Consider the following 12,031-nt stretch of genomic DNA (forward strand, 5'->3'; position numbering starts at 1 on the left):
AAAAGGGCCCAGGGCAGTGATGTTGACCAAGGACTCTGTTTTCTGTGAAAGCAATTCACCACTCAGATATTTCTTAACCTCACGTCTGCAAACGGCTTCTATCCCTCCAGTATACAGCATCAGAAGCTCTTACAGCGCAAAATAATTGTTAAAAACTCACATGTACTTTATTTCTTCCAAAATACCCAGTTCTAGCTCATACCCATGTTACAGGGGAAAAAAAAAATATGACTCTAGGTCACCAACTTTGGTACCAAATGCCAGGAATGCGATCCTCTCTCTCTCTCTGAGTTTCAACAGGACAATGACCAAAAGATTGTTTTGATTGTTAAAAACTGTGGTTTCCAATGTGTAGACCCCAAGTCTACTGTAGAGGCTAGTGCAAGGCAGCCAAAGTCCACCCCCACACACACACACACACACAGGCAGATAAATAAAACTAAAACTCCTAAGCACGTAGTCCCACCCAAGGTCAGTTAATGCTCTACCATAGCAGAGCTCAAATCCTGCACAGCAGGATCACCTTGAGAGCATTTCAAAACTGGCTCCACACCCAGGTTGCACCCCAGACCAACCACGCCAGATTTTCTGGGGGTGCAACTCAAGACATCAGCATTCTTCGAAATCCCTGAGTTTTTGAAGCCAGGCCCGAAAACCATGGCTCTGGCAAAACACGAGGTTCACGGGCCCACCTGCCCCTCCTCTGCCCACACGCCCAGGTGACGCACGCGCCGCGCGCACGCACGAAAGAGCCCCGCAGCCCTGGGCGGGCCGCCCCTACCTATGTAGAGAGAGGAGTCCTTCCTGCGCACGTGGTCGTCGATGTAGGAGACGCCCAGCGGCTGCACGGGCGTAGCACCGATGCCCAGGAGCACCTGGGCGCCAATCAGCAGCAGGTACATCATGTTGGTGGCGGTCCGGCTGCGGCAGATGAGGTCTGGGTCGGGCCCCTGGTCGCCGGCCGAGCCGTTGGCGGCGCACACGTCGCGGCCCTCGGCGGCCCAGCGGATCTCGCCGGCCTCGTACTTGTACTGGTGGGTCAGGAACTCGGGCAGCGCGGACAGCAGCGCGCCCAGCGCCATGACGATGCCCCCGCAGCCGATGAGGCGCGGCCGGTGCCCGCGCGCCCCGAAGTAGCTCACGAAGAGGATGAGCGCCAGGTTGCCGATCTCGAAGCTGCTGGCGATGACCCCCACGTCGGCGCTCTGCAGGTTGAACCTCCGCTCCAGGGTGGTCAGCACGCTCACCTGCGGGTGCAAAACGAAATCTCAACGCCCATCCCGGTGGCCGCCACGGAGGAGGCCCCCTTCCGGCCTCGCAGCGCCCGCGCCCCTTTGTCCTTGATGCGAAAAGGCACCTGTGCAAAGTGCTTTAAACCTGAAGAGTCTAGAAAACGTTTACTTAACTTATGATAACCCTAATTACACCGTTAAAGAATTAACTTTGCCAGTGGCAAAGAAGTTTTTCTTGGCACCTGTGTCCGTCCCGAATGGTTCTGCCTCTATTCAGGAAGCACAGTTTCTCCCACCCCACGGCGATCTGGGGCCCAGGTGTCCTGTGAAAGTCCAGGAGTCCACAGTTTTCACACGCTCCCGACTCTATCCTATTTTAAAAACCCGTGCTGAGCGGGCCTAGGAGCCAGGCTTTTGCGTTCCTTTTTCATTTTTTTTTTTTTTTACCGTGTTAGCATACCTAAGGAAAATAAATAAAAACTAAATGAAACAAAAACCTTGGTGGCAAAACGGACAAGCTAGATGAGCTCATGAGGCAAATCGTTAGCTCTTCACTTCACTCTGGAAATTTCCAGACAATGTAGGTGTCCCCAGAAGCCACCAGGTAAATACATCCCTGACTGCTCTATGCCCTACAGCCCTCCGTGCCAAAGCCCCTTGGATGAAATATTTTTATGACTTTTCCACCTTGGCATTCTTGTCTGCTTTAGTTTTGTTGAACAAACATTTACAGAATAGCTTCTGTTGGCTACCTTACGCCCTAACGCAGAAGACAGAACAAACAAGGAAGATACGACACCTGGCCTGAAGATGCCACCTAGCAGAAAGGTGGGCATGGACCTAAGGGTATCACGAAGTGCCTGGATGTGACATTCGTGATGCAAACATCACACCTGGGGCAGGGAGGGGGTGGTCAAGAGGAGGTGCTTTATTTTCGAGCTTCTTGAGGGAGAGCGGAAATGAATGGCCTCTGCTTCCTGCTGTTTGCAGGTTCCAGATAGGGGATTATGAGCAAGGCAAGAGTTTCCGTCACAGGGGATGCGACAGCCCTCGCTGGAAGAAGTTTCCAGCAAAAGAAACAGTGTGAGCGAAGTCAGGTGGCGTGGCTTAATAATGGCATGGAAGTACCTGGAAAGGTGAGCTGGGGACAGAGTATAGTCACAGGTGCCAGCCTAATGAAATTAGACAGTCCCGTGTAGTGTGGTGGGGTCAGGGAGGCAGGGCACCAACTATTAGTTCCTTAATTGGCTGTGCCTTTGGTCAAGTTATTTAACCCGTCCAAGACCTGATTTCTGTGAAACAGGAAAAATCCCCACCTAGCAGGATGGCTGTGAAGGTCAGACCCAATGAATGCAAAGTCTCTTAGCAGAGAGCAGCCTTCCCCTACGGGCAGGAGAGCAGGGAGAGGCGGCGAAGCAGAGGGGTGCAGAGTCAGAGCTCTGGAGCCCAAAAGCCTGGGTCCGCCCTGACTTTGTGACCTTGGGCAAGTTACCACATGCTCTCACCTTCCCACCTGTAAAATAGGGCTAACAGTGCTACCTCGTGGGGCCGGTGCCAGGGGTAAATAACACCGAGGTGTACATGCTAGGTAAGGGCTATCTATAACCATTATCGATTATCTGTGGAGCATCGGGGAGCATCAAAGGCTTTGTAAAGCTACGAGTGACCCCAGGTGTGGCTAACGGGTGGCATGAGAGCGAAGACGTGAACATGCCCGTAGAGAAAAAGGCTGGACTGTTACAGAGAGGAGAAAAGGCCTAAGTCGATACACTGGCAATGGAAATGAACGGGGCAATTTTAGAAGCACTTGAAGACACAGAATTATATTTTGGGGGCCACTGAGCTGCATGCACTTATCGGTTGGGCGTATGCTGCTCAGGAAGGGTGGGGAGTGAGTTCCATGAATCTAGCCTTCCTCCAAGTGACAAACATGTGCACTGTTATCAACACCCAGGCAGCCACAACCTCCCTAGTAATGTCCATATGCACGTGCCTGCGCGCACACACCACGTGCGCCTGTGATGATCAATTAGCAAACCTCTGCTCGGCCTTTATTATAAAAAAGAAATGTAACATGAAGACGCCTCTTAGCCATACTTTCGACCCCACACACATTGAAACAGACTCCTTTAGCCCCGTGGTTCCCCAAGCTGCCTTCAGGTAGAAGCGGTTGGCAAGCATTAAAAAAAATTTTAGATGCCTGGCCCCTCCCAGTTTCTGACCCATTGGTCTGGAAGCAGCCCGGGCCCTGGGATTTCGTTAAAGGTCCCTGGGTGATTCTGTGAGCTGCACGGCGCTAACACGGTGACACGCATGACTCTGTCATTCCTTCAGCACTGGTCCTGCGGCAAAGCTCTGAAGAGCAGTGTTCTCACCCCGGCACAGGCCCCCGCCTGTGACCGACAACGGGACACCCGTGTGCCCCTCTGTTTCCCACATTCCAATTCCGATCGTTGTTTCCACAGGGCTTTCTAACCAAGTCGAGGCCAGCTCACAACTCCGTCACCCCTAGTTACGTGGTTAGAGTGTTATTTTCCAAACACCAAGTATTTGCAATTGTCGCGAAAAGAAATTTAGTGAGTTCCAGTCTCACCAAAATAGCTCTCAAATGCTCCCAAAGAAATTCTTTCTGAAAGGTCTGGCGAGTAAAAACAAAGGATTCGTTTATTCACTCCTTTGCTTCATGACCTACAACAAGCATGATGGCATACGTGCTCTAACAGGGGCGTGCAAGAGGTAGGCAACGTGGGAACCCCAAAGAAGGTAGCCTGACCGCGTAGAAGGTGGGGGTGCTTTGGGAGCTCCATCTAGGCCTTTGTGCTGAGTCTTGAGAGGTTCCTAGAGGAGGCCAGATGCAAAAATGCAACAGGGATACATCTGGGCAGGGTCCCCTGAGTGCACCACAGTCACTTCGAGCCGTCTAGTGTATCTGCAGCCTGGCAACCTCCACCACGGGGGTAAAGGACAGTGAAAGTGGGAGGGAGGGTGGACAGGTGGGACCAGCTGGGGCAGAAGACTTATTTCATTTCCACCATGAGGCTTAATGACATATAGACTAGGCAGCATATCCGTTTGGGCAGGTGTGCCCTGTCATAAACTATGGCACAGGTATGGACATTTATGATGGCAGATAAGGGTGGTGGGGATAGAGACAACCAGGAGCACAAGAAATACAACTGGCTCTTTTAGAAAGAGCTGACACCTGTGCCTGTGGCGCCCATCCTGCCTCAAACCTGCCCTTGGCAGGGTGATCCACGGGGGTGACAGGAAGTCATAGAGTCTGTACCTCCTTAACTCAGCCTCAGAGACGTCCCCCCTGGATCAACACTTAAGATACACAAACATGCTAAAAAGATGCTTTGTGGATCAATTAGATCAGAGGCTAATGTCTTCACTCACTGAAAACACAATTTTGAGAAGATAGACTAATTAAGTATGCCGGAGATCATAAAACCCATTTGTGGCTTTTATGTGGCAGTGAACAATCCGGCGATGAGGAACACCCATGCTAAAGGGAACGACCGTCTTCACTTAACGGGTAACAGGACTGATGGAAAATGTCCTGATAATTAGGGACCAGGCAGGTGAAACGCCAGGAAGAAAAGGAAAGAGGACGTGATCTTGCCCTGCGCCAAGTGGACACGAAGTCATTATTAAAAGAATGCAATATTTCTCCGATTTCTGCTACCACAATTCAAAAAAAGAAAAAAGGGGGTTCGCATCTTAGAATCTCCCGGAGCCGTGGTGAAAATATAGGGAGCCTGGAGTTTTATAAAGCTCCCAGGGTCTCTGATGCCCAAGGGGGCCGAAGACCATACAACTGGCATTTCAGGGACCCACGTACTACTCACCACCCATGTAGACCTGTGGCTGTCACCCTTCATGGCAGTAGAGTCACCCAGAGGGTGTCAGCCTGCCGAGCTCCAAGTGCGGAGGGTCTGGGATGGATCTGAGAATTGTCCCAACAACCCCCAGGTGCTGCCAATGGTGCTGACCATGGTGCTGTGCTTTGAGAACTATGCCCCGCTGGACTCTCTCCCCAACAAGCCCACCTCACTCAGGATTAAAGAGCCTAGTTTTTAAGTCAGCTGCAAATCGAAAGCACCCCCTCATTTCCAGGTCACAGAGACCCGCGTTTCCACATAAGGCAAAGTGGGCTGCAGTTTTGGAAGGCTCGCCTCTTAGGGTGCCTGAGGCATGTCCAGGCCAACCACAGCGATGGGGGCCCAGCCCAAAAGGGAGACTTGGGTCCACGCTGTCACAAGACAGGAAACGCCAGGGACCACGGCCTGGGGCAGATGAGCCATCCCAATCTCCCGAAGGGCCGAGGTTATCAGGAGCTCAGCGAGCCGCCAACTTCATAGGAGCCGCGGCTACAGGTCGGGATTGCTCTCGCGAGCCCTCCACAGGTCTGTCCACATTTCGACCCTGCCTTGCACAGTGGGGCCTGGACTGGAACTGGAATCACCTGGGAAGCTTTTAAAACACACCAGCGCCTGCCCCTCACCCCCAAAGACGCTGACGTAACCTGGGAGCTGGGCCTGGGGATGAGTATTTTCGAAGTTCCCAAGGTGACTCTTACGCACAGGCAGGTAGAGGTATGTGTGTGCATAGATGCACGGTACTCACGCCACGGAGAGGGCGCGTGTGCGTGCACGTTCGCAACAGTGCCACCTGGCCATATGACAGCGGCGCTGGAGCAGGGGAATTTCGAGTTTAACGCCAGCGCTTACCCGAGTCAATCATTCTGAGCCTGTTTCCACATCTGTGCGTGCAGACAGTCCTTACTGGAGTGGGTGCTCGGTCACGGCTGGCTCAAAGCAGACGCCCAGAACAGCTGCCGTCCTCACAGGTGCGCACGCTCTGTGTGACTTCCAGTTCGATGCCATGCACAGTGCTTGCCTCGCGGCAGATGCAAGGAATCTAACTATGACTGAGGGACAATCCCTGGCCTGTGGGAGTTTATAGTCTGGGGAGAGCAGAAAGCCGCAATCAAGTAACACAGCCTCTGATACGGGGCGCATATAACAGAGTGGCAGAGAGCTCAAGGGAGTAAGAACACACCGCATGCAGAGAAAAACCTGTCTGGGATTCAACAAGGATGCACAGGATGGTAATAGATTGGGCAGAGCAGGGCGGTGGGGGGTGACAGCAGTCCGGGAGCAATGGTCAGCGGCGTGGGAGGCTTGGCGTGGCGGCGAGCAAGCTCACGCCACCCCTGGAATAAGGGAGGTGCTCTGGCCTCAGCACTGTGAGGAGTGATCTGAGATAGAACGGCCTTGCAGGCAGGTGGAGGATCGGCCCTGGATTTGGGGTAGCAACACGACCCTGGCCGCACTGCATTGTATGGAGTGAGCAAAGATTGCCCGGGGAACTATTTCAACAGTGCTGGTGGGGAACGAGGCTTAGGCAGGGCAGGGCTGGCCGACCGTCAGAGGAGCACATATGCGTGACAGGCGCCTCAGAAGTAAAATGCAGCAGAGCCGCAGCCTGGTGGGAGGCCTGGGTCAAGGAAGGCGGAGCCGAAAGGACCCTGGAGGAGTCTCCCTGGGCTCGACCTGGAGACAGGTGAGGCCTGAGAGCTGGGAGGCTGACAGGAGAGCCAACGTCTAAAAGCATTTCTGCTCTGAGGGGCAGAGGACACGACAGAGGCCAGCAGGCTGCCCCTGGTGAACCTGGAGGAGGCTGCACCCCCAAACCCCATGCTCAGCAGGAGCAAGGCCCACGCTAGGGAGCAGAGGCAGAAATGGTCCAGGAGATGTCGACCTCACATTAAACTGTAGTCACACAAAGGATGCATGGTCCCCTTGTCGGGATTCTGGAACAGAAACTGGCTCGCTTTTTTCTGCAAAGGGCCAGAGAGTAAATATTTTAGGATTTCCAGGCCACATGGTTCCTGTAGCAACTACTGGACCCACCCTAGCAACATCTATACGCAATATGCAAACAATGGGCACGGCTGTGTGCTAATCACACTTTAATAAAAACAAGCAGCGGGCTGGATTTGGCCCCAGACCACACATCGCCAAACTCTGCCAATCCAGTTCGGGAAATCACGTTATTCCCGTGTTTATAATAAAAATGCTGGCCATTTATAACAAGTTTGTGAGGCACTCCTGCTTCTGACACAAAAAGTCATTCTAGTCACAACTTTAATGCAAGCTTATTTGATCCAATAAAAATAATTTGCAAGTCAAGTTTAATTTCTTGTCTGAGGTGCCAAGGACATGTCTTCTTGCAGTAAAGGGGGGAAGGGGCTTAACCACGGAAGTCCAGGGAGCCCTCCCCCGTGCTGAGGCAGCAGAAGCAGTTTCACCAAGTGAGTCGCATTGTGTGGTTGTTTGTCATCTGAACAGCAGCAAGTAACTTAGGGCACAGGGGAAGGGGTGCACACAAACACGGCATTCACTTATGAATCCAGGATCCAAGGGATGCAGAACCAGGTAACGGAAGAAAACACAGACGCAATTCCTGTCACTGCCCAGGTGGCAAACAGATCGCTCGCCCGCCCGCCCACCTCACAGGTCGGCCAGGTAAGAGAGCCATGCAGTCCATGTTGCTTTATTTCTGATGGAATGATTGAGCCTCTACTGTGACCACGTGACACACGGGTGGCATGTCACGACCATTTTCATGAAAAAGCTGAGTAAGAATGATGTAGAGAATCCCCAATTTAGAGATAACTAACTCTGGCCTCCAGCTCACACGGAGGGCATCGGTACCCGGGGGATGCGGGGAGGCGGATGGAAAACATGAGAGGTTTTGAGAGCCACACACTAACCACGAACCTTAGGCGCCTGTAACTTCCTTTTCCCGTGTGTAATATGAAGGTAACAATTCTGCCCTCACAGCCCATCACAAGCTTCAAATACGCAACGTTCATCACTGTGAATGACGTTATGCCTGGGGTTGCAAATGCGCAACGTGGCTTTGCCCATCTTTGTGACAGTATCTTGAGAATCCGCCAGCCCTCTCCATAACCTGGGTTTTTAACAAAGGCACCATCATTTCCTCTGATTATCCTGAGAGTGAGCATCTCGACCAGCTTTCCTTAGAAAGGCCTCACTGGTCTCCTTCTCTAAAACTTCGTCTCTGCCATTTCCTGCATCTTCCTCAGACTGTTTTTTTTTTTCCCTCACACCCCGTTTCTTAGTTTCTCTCATCAATCTAGTCTCCCAAGCAGCTCTCTTCCCTGAATGACTCTAAAGGATATCGTTAGCAAACTTTTTATTATTCCTCATATTTAGTGAAACCTTATAGTCAATTAATTCTAGGAAAATGTGTAACATTTTATGCTCTTCTTTAAAAGAGCTCTACATTTAATTACTTCCTACTTATAAATCTCACCAGCGATTTTTCTCTATGGCTTGTGGTCCCTCACAGGGAAACAAAGGTTTTCCCATCTCTGCTGGGTACAATTAATAGAATTTTCTTCCACACAGTTATTGAGCTGTACATTTTTACACCAGAAATTTTTACATCAGGCTATATTATTAATAGTTTGTGTTTAGCACCTTTCACACAACGACTGCAGACATTCTTTCAATTCACAAATTTGTGGTGCCAGGTCTCTTTTATTAGAGAAACTTCAAGAACTGTAGGAGTTCAAAGATTTCCTCAGCGTTCAACAAAAGTTGTATAGAGGACCATACAGAGTCTTAAGAAAGATTTCCGTCTAACGTATTAACAACTTATGCACATACACACACACACTCCCCAAGCAGAATTGTTTTTACAGAATCAGGCATCTCTACATCGCCTAGAGACCAGGCTCACTGTCAGATGAATTGAAAAACCCTACAATGAGCACCTGTGCCACACCAGGAACTAACGCACGAACTAGAGAAGCTCTCAAATAGCTCACAGTATAATAGAGATGGCAACGATGAAAACAGACAACTATCACAGAGGATGAACAAAGCTTCTCTCTACCAGAATAAAGAGAAGCAGAGAGTCACTCCCTGCCTCAGCGAGCTGCTCTGACCCTGGGGGTGAAGGCTAATGGGCTCTCTCAGGTAAGCAGAGGGAGCCCTCAGCAAACTGCTCACCAAACTTGCTGCTAAAAATATGTATTAGTCATGGTTAAAAGTTATGCAGGGAAGAAAAGAGTTATGAAGTCATATAATTTTGAACAAAGGTGAGCAGGTTTCTTTACTACAAGATTTACATGAGAATTCCAAACAGTAACATTCTTTGTTAATCATTCATCAAAATATATATTATGTAGCATTTCCTGAAACTCTCCTGACTATGGAATCTTTTTTTTAATACTAAGCATCCCTTGAAATATATATATATATACACACATATATATACACACACATATATATATACACACATATGTGTGTGTGTGTGTGTATACACATACATACTTTCAGAAACACTATGTTAAAGCTGATATAAGAAGTTTTTAATTAAGTACTAGTAAAAGCTCTGGTGCTCCTAGCAGCTAATTTTATTGTTCCTCTCAGCCTGGCTAGCTCCAACCAAAGGCTATTACACAGTATGACTTTAGTTCTATTTCCCTTTTTGCTTTGCTTACTAGGAATCTCACACTCAAACCTGCAGCCATGCTATAGCAATGGGGTAGGATACCAGGGCTTCACACAGGCATTTCATTTCTTTTTCTTCCTGGTCTTCAAATCCTACTTGTCCTTCCACAGGAGTCAAGCACTTTTAAACCACTGCTACCAAGGCAGGGCACGAAATCGGTATACACAAATTCTTCAAGAGCGCGCCGCCAGGCAGGTCAGGTTAAATCCTAAAAGCCAAGACCATCTACTTCCCCCTAATTACATCCTCTCTCGGAAATGAATGAGCTGATGAGAAAATAATATGGTTACCAAGCTTGTGTGTCCGGGTGTAAGATAAACACAGACCATAAGAAAACAGTGTCTGCTCATGTACAGCATTAAAAAACTTCCACGACAATAAGAAGGTCTACATTTTGGTGCCCTTCTCATCCCTTCTCTGAACATCCGTATTCTGACTGGCATCTGCATGGGCCCTGGCCCCACAAACCCGACAGCTGTCCCTGGCTCCACATCCCACTGGCCTCTGCCCCTCTCCAGACCCCGCCCGCCTCAGTTCCGCTGTCCCTGCCTCATCTCTGAAGCCTCCCAGGTGCACCTGCCCGGGCCACTGTCCTCCTTCCTGTCTCACCTCATTCCATCCATCCTCACTTGATTCTCTGCCTAAAACTCCCCAATGACGCTCACTGCCACCTGGAAAAGCCCGAGCTCTTCGTCTTGGGGTGACAGACCCGCCGAGATCTGACCGCGTTCTGCCTCTCCCCTCCCTCCTGTGCATGTTCCCACGCTGGCCTGGCTCATTCTCATGCCCGGGTCTTCAGATGAGCCGTAGTGCCCTGTCCCACCCACTCACCTCAGGAATCCCTACTGGTCTGGCAACAGGGGGCTCACGTGCCGCCTCCGCTATGAATCCTCCTTGCCTCCATCTTCTCCCACGCAGCCTCAGTACTCGGTACAGTAGAAGAGAGATGGCACAGCCATCACGATTTGGGCATGTCTGGCGTCCCTCGTGAAGGCCGAAAGGTCCCTGAGGTCAAAGGCTGCCTTATCACGTCTGCAGTCCAGAATGGGGCACATGGGGGCCGAGCCAGGCCACTGCATATAGTTGTGCAGGATGCACACTTTCCTGCACCAAGGTGTCCTGTCGAGGTGCTGAATTCAGCCCAGACTTGGTTTATTTACCCCAGCTGCATTCACTGGAGGGATAAGGACCAGTTACCCATGGACGTGACAGCTCTGTGCAGAAGACCAGCAGCGGGGGTTGGTGACCACACACAGCGAGTCCCTCTGCCCTCCCACCTCCCTTTGAGCAAGGACCTAGACAGGCATCGCGGCCAAGCTGCTCTCCCCACTCCCGGAGACGCCTGATGCAGGGGAACTTTCTGAGAGGGCGGCGGCGACTGTGCTGAACTCACTGCAGCACGGCCCGTGAGCAGCACCGGGCATTTCTGGCAGTCTCTGGGGCGGGGAGGGAAAACGCACGTGAGCCCAAGATGAGGACTGACCCCCGCTTGGCCTCGGCCAGGCACAAAGCCATCTGCTCCTCGGCCCCTGCCATCCTTCCTCCTCGCACCTGCGGGCTCTCTGAGAGCTGCCCTCATTCCCTCCAAATGCCAAGCATCACTCAGGAAAGGGGACCCGAGGCTCAGATGCGCTGACTCTGTGCGAGGCACCAGGCCAGCAATGCGGGGACTAAAGCCCCAAATTTGAGATGCGGGCCCTGCCCTTACCGAACTAATAATAAGAGCTCATGTTTTGTAGCATTTACAATGTGCCAAGGACTGCTCCTAGCGCTCTATGTATATTATAACAACCCCACTAGGTAGGTACTGTTATTATCCCCATTTTACAGATGAGGAAACTGAGGCCCGGAGGTTAAGTGACTTGACCGAAGTCTCGCACGTAACAAATGGCGGAGCCAGGATTGAAGCCCATACAATCTGGTGCACGAGTCCATTCTCTTAATGACCACATGATTTTCTTCCTCTCTGGACGACGGGGAGAAACAATGGGGATGGAACGGCACTGTGAGAAGCTGGACAAACCCCCTCCTCAAAGAACAACGATAAAGGTCTCAGAAACAACCATTTCAAGACTCTGGAAACTGACGAAAACATAAACTAACTGAGGAACATTTATTCACGGAAAACTGGACCTCTGTCAAAATGAGTGGGGATCTGGGTTCTTTCCCTCCCTCCCACGTGCTGCCCACGCTGTGGCTGGCACAGCGGCTCCTCCAGGTGGGCTGGCCATGCACACCAGCAGCCT

At 51.1% G+C, this 12,031-nt stretch overlaps 1 protein-coding gene across 1 annotated transcript in view; it reads right to left on the reverse strand.

Moving 5' to 3' along the window:
- The window catches only part of LOC120599391 (solute carrier organic anion transporter family member 3A1), a gene marked incomplete at its 3' end in the record, with an annotated part of 215,010 nt that overhangs the window by 161,939 nt on the left and 41,040 nt on the right, over nt 1–12,031 (reverse strand). The window contains exon 2 of the mRNA XM_039858464.1: nt 782–1,247. Coding sequence (XP_039714398.1) covers nt 782–1,247 — 466 coding nt within the window. The remainder of the gene's footprint in view (nt 1–781; nt 1,248–12,031) is intronic.

This window comes from Pteropus medius, unplaced genomic scaffold (genome assembly GCF_902729225.1).
Source record: "Pteropus medius unplaced genomic scaffold, Ma_sr-lr_union100, whole genome shotgun sequence".
Taxonomy (NCBI): Eukaryota; Metazoa; Chordata; class Mammalia; order Chiroptera; family Pteropodidae; genus Pteropus; species Pteropus medius.